Source organism: Micropterus dolomieu, linkage group LG23 (genome assembly GCF_021292245.1).
Source record: "Micropterus dolomieu isolate WLL.071019.BEF.003 ecotype Adirondacks linkage group LG23, ASM2129224v1, whole genome shotgun sequence".
Classification (NCBI taxonomy): Eukaryota; Metazoa; Chordata; class Actinopteri; order Centrarchiformes; family Centrarchidae; genus Micropterus; species Micropterus dolomieu.
This window is the reverse complement of record NC_060172.1, coordinates 8,895,759-8,913,020: the sequence shown is the minus strand read 5'-3', so window position 1 is coordinate 8,913,020 and position 17,262 is coordinate 8,895,759. Positions and strand designations below refer to the sequence as shown.

Genomic DNA, 17,262 nt, shown 5'->3' with positions numbered 1-17,262 from the left:
ACCGTATTTGTGCAGGATTTGTACAGACAATGACAGAATGGGCTTCGTATAACTATATGGCATGTCCACACTCTGGTCAGGGTTTTGTTAATTTTGCTTGATTTGCCTGAAACGTTTCCGACAGTTTAGTACAGTCAGCTCAGTTTTCATTACATGCTCAACTCATGAGTCATCTTCAACTGAATGCAAAGCAAGAACAGGCAAGCCTGGTTTTGCCAGATCGCCTGTGAAGCCTGTGAGATTCACTGAGTGACCAGAATGAGTAAACCAGGCAGTTTACTTTTCATACAAGCCCAGAACACACTACATGTTTTAGTTTTGCAATCGCCTAAACATGGTGCGATTATTTATACACTGAACACAGAGAGCAGAAGAGACTGCTAATTCACAGCTGTCTTCAAGAGGAAGTTACTTCTAATTAGCAGCAGTGGGGTGATTGTGTGCCTAATGGCTGTGCTTTCCAATCGGCGGGTCAGGACCCACCGAGGGGGTCTCCTCTGTGTGTTGGTCGGTGAGTCAGAAAAACACATTCAATGACCACTTTGCATTGTAGCCCAGCAATAAACCTCCTCTAGGTACCAACTAATTGTATAGCTGTGCATTAATAGTCTACCCCAAAGACAAAGTGATGTCAACTTGTTTGTCCATCTTTGCTAGCTTTGCAAAAGGGAGACGGTGAGGGTGAGTGTCAATCTGACCATGTTATATAGGCTACGGGACAATGTACTGTATACAATACTGTGATGTTTTCATTGTATTTTAACTAAAGATTATTATTGAAACCTAGATGACCATGGTAATAACGCAGAAGCATCTTTATGTGCTGGTTGACTAAAACATGCAAACCTCCAGAAAAAACATACATGAATCCATATGCCTTTTACACACGGACTCAAACCCTACTTCCTCACTGGGATCCATAAAGTGTAATCTTATCTATTTATGACTAGAAAGAAATCGGTTGCTATTTGCACATTCATTCACATGTTCACTCTTTCTCTACGGCACTATTTTCACACTGGAGGAGCTCTACAGCTTTTATCGCATGAGTAAATCTCTAAAATCCAGTGCTGAGGCTGCTGGGAATCCACAGGTTTCACGTTACAGATGGGAAACACATCGAAACCAGCCTTCCCCCATTCTGCAACCCCCCCCACCTTCCTCATCCTCCATCCTCTAAAAAGGGACTGAAAAGCAGGAGTAACTGGTTTGGTCTTCATTTAACTGTGTGTCTTCCCCCTTTTTCACCTCTTTCCTTCATCCTCCCCTCCTCCCTCCCTTCTTTGTTCTGTCTCTCTGGGGAAGCTCGGAGGACAGGTACCAGCATGTATAAACACGGCAAAGAAAAAACAAAAAACTCTTGAGCAAACTAATGTTGCTTCTATGTTGTTTCTCATTTTCATTGTGTTCATCTCTATTATAGTTCATGGGTGTGTCGAAACTGGCAATATGACAAAGTATGCAATGTATAAATAAATAAGCTGAAGCCAACTGAACTTGGAGCTAAATGGTTACAGTGGTGAGCACGCACGTGTTAATTTGTGCAAGACTGAACACATGCTTCTTCTAAATCCTCATCAATGTTGCCATCCTGTAACTCGGTGGAGCACACACCCTTCTGCTTGTCTTGTTTTATTATTTTCTTTTATAAGTGTTTCTTTTATAAGGTTGCGTTGCACCCGAGGAAGCCGATTTCAAGTTGAAAAATAAAGGGAGCTGGAACGAACCACTCAAATTTACTCCTCAGAAAGTTAATGGATAGAGATGTGCCATTATTTATAGTGGCAAAGAAACACCAATATTTAGTTCCTGTCATGTCAGCATCTATCCCAAGTTAAACCCACAGAGACCAGTTCTCTTACCTGTGTGCGTCCTTTGGTGTGCCTTCAGATGAGAGCTCTTTGTGTAAACTTTAGTGCAGCCTGAAAAGAAATTACAGAGAGAAATCATGAGCCAGGCTGAGACCGAAAATGTGCTCACCTGATGCAAAGTTTACCTTGGCCATAAAGCTGTTAAGCATGGAGAAAATGAGCCATTTCTTGAGTTGTTTTTCGCCTGTGACCCAGTGAAAAGGGCATACCAGTGGACAAACACAGGGACGCCTTGTCCCTTGTCACATATTCGCCACATATTCACCTACCAGGATCTTTGGCAAGGGAAGCTAAATGAACCATTTCAAATGGTTGGTCTCGTACACCCCCAATTCATTTATGTAAAATATCTCCAGTTTAACAAGTCATTAGTCTAATTTGGAATCCCAAAATTCTTATTTTTTGACATGAAAAATCCTCAACTTGGGCTAAGGATTTTCTCAGTTTTCATGGTCTTGTGTGACAATTTCTGCCTTGTTTCACGGCCCTCGCACTTTAGAAATAAAGAAAATTGCACAGGAAACAAGGAATGATGATTCTCATTCAATCTCTTTGATGTCTCAAAGAGACAGAGATGTCTCTTTCTTGCATTAAACAAAACCTGAACATGAAACTAAAATACTTATTGAGATCAATGTTTTTGCAGTGTATTATCAAGTACGCTAGCAATCTGGTTTCTGTTTTTCCTGTGTTGATGTGTGTGTAAGAGAGAGGCAGTGTATTACTGCCAGATTTGCATTTGTGCTTTAGCTTTGGGAGCTGAGCATATTTACACATCAGTGACATTGGTAGAAAGCAATTTGAACCAACTTGTTGATACTTGTTTTCATAAGCTATTTGTGTAACAAGCCACTTATGGCCCAGGACATCTTGCAGGGCTCAGGGCTGCTGACTGTGTGTGTGTGAGTCTTGTGTTAAATATTTAAGTATACTGTACAGTAGTAGTACTTCAATATTTACTCTGTTTGTGGATGGGCAGATACTGGATTTCATGCTGTTTTTTTATGTTGCCTAAAGCGTTCTACACAGGATCAGTGATACATGCTGTGCTCACTTCATCCAGCATGGGTGGCTTTCAGGTTACATCAGAAACCTCATCGGCTGCACACTGAAAAGTCACTCAAACAAGGCCAAAGATGAAACTGATTATTTAACTTTGTGCACTAGGGCGAGGCATAAATCTGTGTGGTATGTAAAAACCAAAGTAATGCTGCTGTGAACTTTGGCATCTTCACTTTTAACTTGGGTGGTTTGATTGTCTTCTGCCTCAGTGATACTGTTGTTAAACTAGTAGAACAATCTGCTTAGTTTCAAGACATTGCCACTAAAATCCTTGACAGAAGTAGAAGACCTGTAGAAACCAAAGTTTCTTGACCCAAGGGAGAATTATTATTACTCTCACTCTATGAAACATTATTCTTTAATGCAAATAAACCACGTACCTTGGAAGTCACAAAAGTGGATCCTCCTCTTCTCCAGCTCTGGGTTGTTTCGCCTGTTGTATTTAGGACCTGTCAGGACACCCTGACCATGTGTCATCAGCATGGCATGTTGGGACAACCCCATCACCTTTATCCCTCCCATACGCTGCTGGTATGGAGGCACAGGTTGGGGCGCTAAGCTGAGCAGCTCTTGCTGACCATCTGGGCTCCCTGGCTGAGAGTTTGGAGGTGAGGGTGGCAGGCTGTGGGGCGCTGTGTGCTGGGATGAGCTGGTTGGAGAAGCTTGGTAGTAACCATGGTGCTGTGGCAGGTGGTGCTCTGCCATCATGTAGTTGCTGTTGGTTGTTGGCAATGCAACACTGCCGAGGTTCAACATGGTCCTGCCACTGGTGGAGCCATGTGCAGAAGGGCAGGTGTGGGACATGGTGAGGTCAGCACAGCTGGTGATGGGCATGTGGTAGACCTGCGACTGGGGGCCCGGGGGTCCAATGTGAAGCTCTGTTTCCAAATTTGGTTGCTGCTGCTGCGACCCTGTGGGCACACTCACCACTTCTCCAGAACTCATGTCTGGTTTGATGAAAACGTTGTTGATTACAGGCTGCATGCTGAAGACAGAGGTGAAGTCCGGCAGGGCCTGGGTGGTGGTGGTAGGGATAGAGCAGGGCACCTCCAGTCCAGGCTCCGTCTTGATCTGCTGTGGTGTGAGGGTCTTGGTGTTGGGCCGGTAGAGGCCTGTGCGGAGGTGAGTCGTGCTGGGAAGGATGACATTGATGTTAAAACTGTAAGGGGCCATAGGTTTGTCCTCTGAGAAGTACTCATCGACCACGGAGGCACTCTCTCGTCTGTATTTCTTGTCACCGTTGTCGGTTGAGAGACTCAAGAGAGGACTGTTGACCTGGGGGAGGTACTTGTCCAACTCTAGTTGCGTCTGAAAAGAAACAAAACAGAGAGTAGGAGGAATTCAACATGTATAATCAAACTGCAATTTATCACAACAAATATTTTACTCAGTTATTTCCCAAATTTCTAACCACACCTTTTGGTATACACAAGAGAAGATACACCTGAGAGTATGGACCTGTTCTCAGTCAAAGTTGAGCACACTGTCATGTCAACAGACCAACCGAGCCAACTCGTTCATGAATACTGAGGTGTGTCCAGGATTGTGGCGGTTCACAAATCCCAGCTGTCTAGAAGATGTAGTGCATTTTGGCCTATTCTATGTTACTATGCATAATGGAGTCGTTCTCTTCTTTCGTACACATGTAACATACTGCGCCATTGCCACTGCCTCACACATCATCACTTTGGTTTGGGTTTTTTTCTCCACTGAAGCATTTCATGATAAAACCCTGTAACACAGCACATCACTTTGGGTAAAAACATGTTAATGTCAACCAAATGATTAACTAAAAGATTTCAAAAGCATTCAGAGAACACTGTGGAAAAATCCACAGCAGCAGCAGCAGCAGCAACAGCAGCAACTACTGTTAGGCTCAGTATTTGTTTAACTTCGACATGGATGAATTTGTTTAACTGCTGTAATTATTTTCTGAGATTACTGGGCTGCAGATTGTGATAAGGTGGCTGTGAGATGACTCATTTGCACTCAATTCACAGTTAATAGAAACGTTAGGTATGGTAAAACCAAATATATATACATATTGGGGGAGAGAGACAGAGTAATTAAAAGAGAGTGAAAGCTATTAAGAAAAGGATAAAAGAAAAGGTTCAGAGAAGTTGGTACCAGGACTTGCTCCTTCATACCACAAATTCCTGTTTCCCAGTGGAGCTCATTGTCCTGACAAACCCCTCAAGGCTGCAATATGTTTTACTACATAGCACCTTCAGCATGTTTGGAGATGTATTAATCAGTGATCAATAACTGTTATTGGGTTTGGTTTGAATTAAAATCTGCAGGCTTTCAAGTCATAAAAGCAAATCATGAAGAGCTATTGGTGTTATTGATCTTGCTTCAATGTTGCTCAGCAGCTGATTATTGGCTAACACTGATGTAACTGCAGTTAAGACTTTTTCATATACATCAGTTTGGAGCTGGTAAAGAAAATTTCAACCTACTACCTTTACAGTTAGTTGGTTCCCTTTGTTAATTTAAGCTTGCACAGCAACAGCTGTTTCCCAGGAAAAATCCACAGGGACAGAGGAAGGGATGTGTTTTACATTTTCATTTCATTGGGGATGAAGACAAGAAGATGCAATCAAGCCACAAGAAGTGTAAAGCAGAGTACAGTGCAATGCAACAAGGCAAGTAAAGAAAAAGGGAAAAGGGATAGAACAACATCTTAAAATCCACAGATACAATTTGACCTGTAGCTGAAACTTTGACTTTATCAAACAATTGTTGCTACAGGTGAGTATCTTATTCCAATTTGAATCCATTGCATGCGTTTCTCTTTCCTAATTCTGCCATTCCTGTCTGTTGTCAGTCATTTACACTCAGCAACCTAGCTAGCTGCTAACTACCTGTCTGGAAATTATGTGATCACCAAGACTGACAGATGCATCTGTTAGTCTTATTGAAACAGCAGTCCACTGCACCTTTTCAAACATTTAAACAGCACAGAATGCTGTTTCTTTCATGAGGAAACCACCTTTAGTTAAGAGGAGATACATACTACAGACACATAGCAGGCAGACAGCATATTAAATCAGTAGAGTTTAATTCTGTGCTTTAATAAACTCACAGATTTAAAATTAATTACACTTGACTAAAACTTTCAGCTCTTGTTGTTGCAACTTCCTGGTTTAAAAAATCACATATGTGCTGGTTATTTCACATAAACCATTACTGTATTTCTGTTTTTATATGCTGTTCTCACTGGTTTGAAGTAGGCGTGATGTGCAGGTATTTCCACGCATCCAACAGAGCTGAACAATATCAAAATCTGATGATAGTTATTGCTATGTACCAGGGAGATTCAACTGTCAATGTTGTTTTTTTCTCTGTGTTTGTCGCTGGATGGCATTATCTGATTAATCCTGATTAACTAGTATGTGTATGTGTTTGTCATTCAGAGTCATTCATGCAGAAAGCCACTGCTTCAGAGGAGCACAAACCCTTACATGAAGAATCTACGCTGCAGAGACCACACACCCACAGAAACAGAAATACATACAAATGCATAAATACTTGAACCACAAAAATGCAACAGCAAATGTATGTTTGCAATGTACACAAATGAAGCAATGCACCCGCAAACACACAAGCACACAAACATACAAAAACAGAGTTCACTCCATGGGTGTGGCCGTAGGAAGTGTTTTAGTTAGGTTGCCGCTTGATCATACCAAAGGCTGAAGGCATGGGAAAAACGCAGCAACTTAAACACTGGCAGGTAAAAATAGACCTGCCAGACAAATCTGATCCTCACAGTGACAACAGATACACAGCAATAAAGAAAGGAATTACGGAGGGAGGAGAGACCAGAGGGAGAGCAAAGGTTTTTTTTTTAAAACAACATTTATGACAAATGTCCAGCAGAAGTTACAAAGCTCAAAAATATTAAATTATAATGACATGAAATGGGATAGAGGAAGCAAATCATCAAATCTATGAAGCATACCATAATTAGAATCTCCTAATTTGCAGTTAATAGACTAATACACTTATTATTTCAGGACTGGCTTATTGTAGTCAGTAAATAAAGTTATCCAATTACAGTATTTTATATTTTACATCTTTGTTGTTAGTACATTTTGATGAAGTTTCTAAGTTATCTTGGCCCATCAGCAGGAGCTGTACTGTATGAACTGCACCCCCGAAAGAAATGGTAACCTAGCGAGTGCAGTGGAGTCTGGGACTGAATCAACTGATTTGGAACAAATGACCTAACGAGGTGCTGATGTGCTCGAGGTCATGTCCAGCAGCGGAACAGGAAGCACAAAGCAGCAGAGGTGGCCTGTTTCAACACTCATATTCTGCAGCGCTGCTTCAAGTGCCAACGCCCACACACACACACACACACACACACACACACACACACACACTCTTTTCATTGCTCAATAATTTCACTTTAGGTTCCTTAGAATTTTAAAGAGTTTTTATTTACTTTTTTAAACAGGTATAATATCAGTTGTCAGTATCTGCAACAGGTACTGTATAGTTATTAAAAACAATGCAGCAACAAATCTTTTTCAAAAAGGTATTTAGGCTAGATTCACATTTTTGTTCAGTAGAAACAGCAAATATATCTTTGTCCAAAATATATTCTTTACCTGTACTTTGCATATGCATGCGTCTCTGTTTGTACGTGCCTGCATGTATTCTTAAGTGTCCGTGTATGTGTGTGTCTGTGTGTGTTTATTCAGCTGTGCCTGCGGGGCTAGATGTCCATCATTTGTCGCTGTTGAACTCACACCGTCGTGTCATCAGTGCAATCTGAGCGGTCGGTGAAGTCTTGGGTATTTATTGAGGGGGGGAAAAAAAAGAAAACAAAAACAGCCTCTCTGTTTCCTCCCCACTGAGGGCTCCTGTGTGCCTTTCAGGACAGGACACAAACAGGCCCTGTGCTGCTGGGATGCTGGCAGCTGTAACCCTTGGGTGCCCTTGGCCACGTCCCCTGCTGCCCTGCTGTTGATCCCTCTTGTTGTCGACCTCTGCTCTCTGATCCGCTTGCATCTTTTCTCACTACTGACATTTCTCTATGCAGGCTCTTAGGCATTAAAAATGTGACGATATTTCTGGCCGAGGTAAAAAGCTGTCTCACAGTTTAAGTCGAATAAAAGAAAGTTTTTCCCGTCTTATATTTCGTCAACAAAAATTTCTTAAAAATAGTGTTAAAACATCGTCTAGTCTCATTCCTGTGAACCCAACATTGTGTAACATCTCATCTCATGAGCTAAGTGTATCGTCACAACCCTAAAAGATGACACTGTGCAGTCTTACGTCTTTGTAATTCATGTAATTTTAAAGTCACTAACTTTGCACACATGTTCAGCAAACTTTCCCTTGATTAAAAAAAGCTAAAAAGAAAACAACCTTTTTTTAAATTAGTCCCTGCCCAAATACCTTCTGATCCTCCCTTTCCATATTATATGTTAACAGCTAGGAGTTAGGAGAAATGTGTGTGTATTGTGTTTTTAATTTTTAAAAGTGCCTTGTAAGTAATGTTAACTGTCCTCGACACATCAAACAAGAGGTGCCGCAACCTCAAAGCAAACCAGTTGATGAGCTACAATTTAAAACGTCTCTATCATTTTATGTGGTAAACAAGTAAAATATCTTCGGGTCAAGACTTAGTTAATAATTGGAGAACATGTACAACTGCGCAGCTATGAATCCTTCTACCTGATAACAGTCTCTTATCAGTTCTGCTCGGGTTTATGGGATGGAATGGGAGTTTCCACACTTCCGGCCAATATCCATTTTTAAAAGGACCTTCACATGTTTTAGCCCCATTTACTACAAAGAAAATACACTTTAAACTGCTATCCATTTTACAATTACATCTGCATTTTAGATTTTAATCCTTGCAGCCACTAGTTTCCATTCAGTGCACTAACATGTATGAAGCTTATATGAGCACTGAACATCTTGTCTGCTGCTGCTGCTATGATTTTGAAGTCTGCACTTTGCTACCACACAACAGCACGAATATGAAAACAATTCACAGTTCACAGTAATGCCATAACTAATTCAAATGTATCCACACAAGGTTCAACCTTCATCTTTGTAATATTCACTTGCCCACGCTGACAAAGAACAAAACTCATTCACCAAGTGGAACTTTTCCATGCACACTTTTCTAACCAATCAGGACTCTCCATGTTGAATGAACAAATTGGCTGGTGGATCCATACATCTGAGATCTAATCTGTTATTCACAAATCTGCCTACAAAAAAACAATAAATAAATCCTTGGAGACTTAGTGAGGAAAGCGGTTTCACAAGGACGCCTCCTAATGACATATTTAATAGAACTATTTCTATTCATCTTGAATTTAGCTTATTTAGATGTCATTGAAGTCCTCAACAGGTGGTTAACCACATCTACCCATGCCAGCTGCATACCGGAGCAGTCATCTTAAAACAGAAAACAAAACAATCAAAGCAGCACTTTGACATCTCTCTGCGTCCTCTGAGCCAAAAGCCCCCAAGCTACAAGGTCTGCCATCTTCATTGGACCCCTTCCTCTGCTAACTGCAAAACAAATGGCTTGATCTCATTAAAAAAATTAACTGATAATGCCTTCTGGTCTGCTTGCTTTGAATCAACAGAGCAGAAATCACAACAGGGTTGTCAGAGCAAAAACAAAACCTTAAAGACTGTGGTGATGTTTTATGGCCGTTGAAGGAGAAGAGATAAGGAGGCTTGTTTTGGCTTCACGGGACAGTAATAAGTAAAGACAAGAGTTAACTGCCAGGTGGCCAAAATCCACTTTGGCTCTTCTGGGAAAATCTGGTAAATTGAAAATATTTCATACATTTTGATAACATTTAATGATGCGTTGGTGTTTCAAAAGGTGTTTACCTACTTTTATTATACTTAACATTTATTATATTTTAACTAAGGTCAGGCTGGTTAAACAACCAGAAAACATCCAGAAAGATCATTCCTTTGCTCTGAATTGATTAGCTCAGTTAGAGACAGTGGTCAGCAGCCACACACCAACTATGACTGTTCACCTCAAGACTCAGTGGACAGCAGTTTACAATAACGACAATAAGTGCACACAATTAATGGGATTCTGTGAATACATATAATAAATACAAATCTATCGTATCTTCATATATGCCTCGATGTCCATTCAGTAAGCTATAAAAGTGAAAAATATAAGATGGATATCAATATATGCATCACCCATGGAAGGTCAACATGTAAAAGTAACATATTGATTTTTAAATATATATGCGATGATGGATGCCTGAATTAAGACTTGGTATTTTATATGCGACATAACGTTCCAACTACTGGAGTTGCAAATGATGCATGTATGTCACAAATGATAATTACATATGTATGTATGTCACAAATGATAATTACATATGTATGTATGTATTTATGTATGTAGATACAATATATGATTTCAAATTATTTATACCCAAATGTCCATAAATTAACTTGTATTCAGTATTCCAAGACACTGTATGTACATAAAATGTATCCCCATATACTTTATGTACACATTCTGTATATGGCTGATGTATGACATGTTTATTGTTTAATTAAGATGTTTTCGTGGTTTACAGTTAATCCGACTTTCAAAAATGGCAGAGTTGGCCACTAGTGGACTTTCATTTCTTGGGAAACTTTGTTGGTGTTCATGGTTCGCTGTGTTGATTACTTTATGGAGCACTTTCATTTCTTGCAATGTGCTGTAACACCTCTCTAAAAAACACCTCTCTAAAAAAACACCTCTCTAAAAAAATCCCCTTTGACATTTATCATTGTGTAAATATAACTCAACAATAACCTCTCTCTCGCGTGTTATCCTATTTCTGTCTCTTATTTTTTTTGTCACTCTTTGTTCTATATTGTCCCACAAAACAGAAAAGGTAATTCTCAAATTTAGCTTACAGAAAGGGGATGTGGTGTCTGGGGGCATTTCTAATTCTGGATCCAGGGTTCCTCTACTGGTATTTCACATTCGAATGTCCCAAGATACTTCAGAATCACTGCGCATAAGGACATATGGAAATAGACCTACTATTATTTTACATTTGAGGTTCAAACTGGCTGAAGCACTTTGTCAGGACAACAGACTTTTATAGTTGACGTTATGCAACTAACTTTATCTTTAGAGACACTGAAACCCCCCCCGAACAAAATGATTTCACCTTCACCAGAACAATTTTCACTGTTTTTCCAAACGGATGAAGGTAAACAGTGGTAGTCATTAAAAGAGATTTTGCAGATTCAGTAGATGAGCTTGCAGACCACAGGCATTATGAAACAGCAGAATAGGACTGTCTGCGGGCGCCATGTGTTGTCTGGTACAGAGACACGGCCGGGCATGATGGATATGACATCAGCGGACCACGCAATCCGAACAGAGAACAGCATGAGTCAAATGATCAATCTCTACTGGTCTGCTGTTAAACTGACACTCAGCAAGAAGATCAGAATGATTTATGGATTTGCATTTACATCTGGCCGATATATTAAAAATATTTATCAGCGGTGATGTCATTGTTTTGACAATCCAGCTGAATAAAACTATTTTAAAAAAGCTGCCAATGTAATTATTATTAATGTGCACGACGGCCAATTTTATACTAAAGGTGTTTAAACGGTCCTGAGAACATTTGACCTGTTAAATAAATTAACTTGCAGAATAGTGTAAAGTAATCTATTTTACTTTGGTTAATGCTGCTGTCTACCTAAAACTGAAGTTTTAAACTACAGGCTCAGCTTGCTATGCTGCTCTATGTCACACAGTTTTACACCCAGTTAAGTCTATAGTCTCTTTTTTAAAACAATGAAAAAAAAGGCTGAGGTGTATCTATGCCAAGAGTAATTTAAAACACAGACAAGTTATTCAGGTCGACTTTTCCAGTTATGCTTGTGATTAATAAAAGTCACGCAACCTGGTTTAAGGTCTTTAATAACAGTTGCAATGATCTGAGCATTGCCTAACTCTGATCACCTCTGACTTTTACTGATTGGCACTGTGACAAATGATTGCAGCATACAGCCAAAGCATCTATAGAGTCTGTGGGCTTTTTGAAGACACTAAATAGACAAAAGAGTATGGACAACGGATGTGAGAGCTGAGATGACATAAAATAGCATTGACAGACATTCACCAGAGCACAATAGCAACACTCAAAGAGGATTTTATACACATGAATCCATACATTGAAAAATATCATCTATAGTTTGTTGTGTTTAATGACACCAAATCAACAAATAAGGAGACCAACAAAGTCCCTCAGTTAAAAGCTGCAACTCTCCTTTTGCTTCAAATCCAATTTCCAATATCAAATCCAATCTACATTTTAAAAAGGTAAAGATTAAAAAGTCGATTAAAAAAATTGGCTCAGTCCTCTCAAATGCTTGATTGTCTCCCAAGAATGAACAAAACAAATTAATCATATTTCCTCACATCACTAATCAGAGTGGGATTTTGCGAGCTCAGACTTGTTGTCAGCAGACATTTGCTCAGATGCAAATCAGCTGTGTTTGTTATCCTAGAAGTCAAATCATTAGTCAAACGAAAACCTTTTCAGCCTTCAGTAGCATGAAAAACGTCTGTCAGCAGCACGAGGCCGAAAAAGACGAGGGAATGTACGACAATTCATTCAAGTTGACATGACAGGAAACATGTGGAAGAGGGTCAGTCCGGTCAAAACGACGACATCAGTACAATCCCAGGATGAAAAAAAATAAAATAAAGCATCTTAGAAACCAAGTTTAAACCATATCTGAGTATTGATCTTCAGGAATCATTAGGCATGAGTCTTGATCTGTACACCATAAAGTTACTCTGTAACTTCTCTTGTCGTCTATGCAGTCTTACAGGAAACCCACTGATGATATAATGACAAAAGAATCTGGAAATAGGTTTCATATGAGTTACCTATTCTGCTTTTACTGCTGAGGTACATTAACAGATTAATTACACAAAAAAAACATGTTTTGATGAGCAGTCAAACTTGGGCTCTGAGAACTTGTGATGGCAAGTTTACTAAGATATGTTATAGACTAAACAACTAACCAGATAATTGAAAAAATGATCAACACACTGTTGGATAATGAAAATATTAGTTATAGGCTACTGGATATTGCTAAACTATTACATGTCCTTTCATTGAATGGATCTAATCCAATCCAGCCAGGTGGTGTCTGGTTAGTGCAGAAACCTCCCAGAACAAACATAAAAAATACTGGACCTCCAAGTTGACCTCTTTAAATTATCACTGCGGTTTTACATCTCCAAACTCAGCAGGCAGATTTATTATCAGTATGGTTAAATGCCACTGTTATGCCACTATTCACTGAAACCACCCACAAAACCAATGTTGCAGAATAGTTTTCCAGATCGATGGCATGTGACCAGCATGTTTTTAACTGGGATACTGTAATATTGTCCAAATACTTCAAGTGTGAAAGTGGCTAAAGGAAGTTCCTTTGAAAGGGGTTGCTCGTTGTGACGAACCCACAGTGTTATAAGCTGACTCTGCAGTTCCCCTCTGTGCATTTTAGCATCTTTCAGATTATTGTTTTGGATTTGCAGCCTGCAAATGAAAGATTTGGTTCACTTTCTCAGCTCTCATCAACATCATTTCCAGTAGCAGCAGGCGGCTGTTCTCCACAATATATAGCATTTATCATCTGAAGAGATATTTGCTTTAGTAGTTGGTGGAGACAATAACAGAGCTAAAAGGAGAGTTAACGCTGGGCTAAACATTCGACATGTGGACACAAATAAGACTCCAAATGAATGCTAATGTTGCTCCGTGTCTGCTAGATGTGTAAACAGATAACACGTTCGCCATTACACTTTATAAGTGGATAACGTCAATGTTGGATTGACAGTTTTTGCGCTGCACCCAAGTGGCTAAGTGATCAATAAATGCAGGTTTAATCATCTTTCCAGGACTGAACCACTTTAACAGCCTTATTTAAAACAACTGTGGAAAAAATCATAGGTGCAACAGACAGCTTTTGACAATTAACTCAGCAGCAAAAGAAACCTTTTGATACAAACACACCAAAAACACTGACAAAAAAATTAATACAACAATATTCGAGCAACCTAAAGACCTGCATGTGACGAGTGTTTGAGCCTCATCAGCCTTTCCCTTCTGCTGTGACTTTCTCATGGAGGTTGGCCTTAATCATCCTCTCTATTGCCTCGAGGCAGCTTATGGAGATGCGGGCCCTGCTCAGACAGGTTGGGTAACATACTGCTGTCACGACACCGGCTAAGTTAAGTGCTCTTTAAAACACAATGACACAAAGACATTTCCTCTCTTTTAGGAAAAAACAGAAAGTGAAAAAAGACAAAAAGCAGCATTTATTTTACCCAGAACTTCCTGTTCCAATTCATTGATTTGTTATTGTGTTTTCTGTACAACAAGCTGCTCAAAAAAACATTGCTACTAGTGTAATGAATAGCTGTTTGTATCATATTGTATTTTATTGTTGTGCTTTGCTTGAGTTGGAAACCCAGTGCTGAAACAAAAGTATAGACAGGAGAAGAAAAATGATGAAACAGACAGACAGAGAATGACATGTGACCGGTGAGGAATGTGTTTGAGAACCTGCCTCATGCACATTCATGGTGAATCAAGAGCACATAAGGTAAAACTCTCAGCCTGCAGTTGGAATTAATTTGCCTGAGGGGTAACTATTTCACTTAACCTGACTTCTTTGTTCTTGACAAAGTCATGTTTTGCATAACATCAAGCACTGCATGTTACAGCAACAAGAAACAAGAGAAAAAGCAATTGAATGTTGGCAATTTTGTCTAGGTAGTATCACATAGTGTTTTTAATGTTAAAATATGTACTTGCTGTCAACATGCTTCACTTGAAGTAATAATCAGGTTTTCAGCTGCATTACATTATGATTCATGGAATCCCACAAGCAGACAAACCAGTTAATTTAGGCTATAAAATAAGTTGTGTTTATGACAGTCATTGTGACCTACATTGATCTGCAGCACGATAGGCAGCCAAGGTACACAATGTTTTATACATCACTGACGACACAGGATGAAAACTAGAAAACAGAATGACTAAAAAAAATACTAGAAACTAACTTAAAGCTTTGATGTGCAGAGACAACCATCCATAACTAGCAGTGGCTTCAGCACCTCTTCTATTAAATAAACTTGTGTTGCATAATCAGAATTTATACAAAACTGGTTGGCTTAGATCGAAGAGAAACCAGACATCAAAATAACAATACTGCAGGTACAAGACAAACTCCTGATCCAATACAGTTGAATATCTGAGTAATACTGCTGCACAACGCCCACCTAGCATACAGCGCTACATTCAAACTGTACAGACATGAGGCAATATCAATATTCACTGCTGCTGGGAAATGTTGGTTAGCTTCTAATGACACCTGTCCCGTTGAAAATGCCAATAAAGTTCAAAACAGCTGCACTTTTATTCAATGTTTGCATAAAGATCAACAGCATATGACTGGGCCAACTCAACACATAATGCTTTGTGTGTTGCACACAGGTACAACACATGACAAAGTGCACATCATCACCATGTGTACAAACATCTTTAACCTATCAAATCCACTGGGGTCTTTGCATTGCTGGTCTGGCACATGGGACACATAGAGGAGCAGAGCCGTTTCAGCCTTAGGTCTCAGGGTCTGCTGCCTGTTTACCAAACAACCAGCAGGAGGCCAAACTTAGTGCCGTATGCAGGTGTCCGGTTTCTGTTTGTGCTCTGTGATCACACATACAATTCACAGCCATTTAACTTTAATGCAGCTGTCATGTATCTACTCTCATCAGTTGTTCATGTTTAACAAAGAAGGTGGTGGAGTGGTCATAAGATTTGTTTATCCTTTTGTTTTACTAATTTTCTGCCTCATTTTCTGCCTGCTTAATCGTGACACGAGTTACTTCCTGAAATGTGCATTTCTGGCGTCAGAGCTACAAGTATTCACTGACAATCTTGGACAGACAGATCTACAAAGGAATGCGATGACTGATAGAGAAGACACCATTTTGCAGATTTGTCTAAAATTAAACCTGCCTCTCCATCATATGATCACATCCCATGACTGACTGGCAGGCAGTGTGGGTCATCATAACTTGATGAAACAAGCATGAAACCACATGTGCACTCAGGTCATCTGTGACCAAGTTGAGTGTATGTGAAATAATCAAAATAAATAATAAGGCCATAAAGGCCAGAAGGGTATTAACTTCATATAGGCTATATCCTATCAACAGTAGGCCTACACCATGTAGCCTACAGAGCTTGTTCATTCACTGTTAACAATATGTTAACAATGTTGGACTGCATGTCCAGAAATAACTTTGTATGGAAATACAAATGCCAACAATGAATGCCAACAGTGAATGCCATTAGCCTATTAATACAACTTGAATAGCAACTTCAAAAGTAAATCTGATAGAACTAACAATACATAACTACAAATAAAGTTTGATTGGATTATTTCTATTTCTTGCTTCAACCGCAGTTTACAGGTGAACTTTACCTGCGTTTTCTAACATGTCAGATGTCTGCATAGGACTTTAACCTGCCAGCCAGTGCAGGTGAGCTGCTTCCTTTGACAGGTAAAGCAGCCTGGTATGTGCATAACATGCAGCTCAACGGTCATAACATGGATTTTAGGCGCTATCTTTCCCACCAAAACACGCAGAAAGTGCAGGTAAAAAATACGGAATAGTTATTAAAACACTCAGAGAGGCCGGACCTCCGGTTCACCGGAAGCCCGCCCATCCCCAGCGGGTCGGCGGAGACTCTCACCCCGGGTTTGACGTCCTCAAACACGGATGCGTCTTCAGCTCCGTCAGCTCCAGACATCCTCACCGGCTTCAGCTGCGTGAAAACCGCCCTTTCTTCTGTCGTGTGCGGCGGATTCATCGCCAGTCCTACACTCGTTGCCATTAAAATTGTTACTTAAACAAATATATCTTCTAATGAATTTGGGTTATAAGTGCATAAAGAGTTATAACAGTCAAATGCGCCTTATTGGAGCCAAAACCTACGTATTGATTCCACTGCCCTCCCCACTCTTCTGTCTCACAGGTAGTTGTTACCTGAGCTCAAGTATGGACCTGCTACCTGGAGGCGACTGTCGACACACAGCACAGCCAATGAGAGCAGAGGATGAGTCTTGCGGTCCAATCAGCTGTATGGAAGGAGGCGGGACTCACCTGAGAAACTCCAGGAAAGGAGGAAAGACAACCGAGGTCATGAGGCCAAGTACTGTCCCCTCAACCACACACACACACACACACACACACACACACACACACACACAC

General features: G+C 40.1%; 1 protein-coding gene across 1 annotated transcript in view; it reads right to left on the bottom strand.

The window, feature by feature from the left end:
* The window catches only part of klf5l (Kruppel-like factor 5 like), a 28,552-nt gene extending 11,571 nt beyond the window's left edge, over positions 1 to 16,981 (bottom strand). Inside the window, exons 1-3 of the mRNA XM_046040186.1 lie at positions 16,745 to 16,981; positions 3,314 to 4,241; positions 1,863 to 1,922 (exon numbers count right to left, since the gene is read on the bottom strand). Of these exons, the coding sequence (XP_045896142.1) occupies positions 1,863 to 1,922; positions 3,314 to 4,241; positions 16,745 to 16,885 (1,129 nt within the window). The 5' untranslated portion in view covers positions 16,886 to 16,981. The remainder of the gene's footprint in view (positions 1 to 1,862; positions 1,923 to 3,313; positions 4,242 to 16,744) is intronic.
* Positions 16,982 to 17,262: the final 281 nt, after the last annotated feature.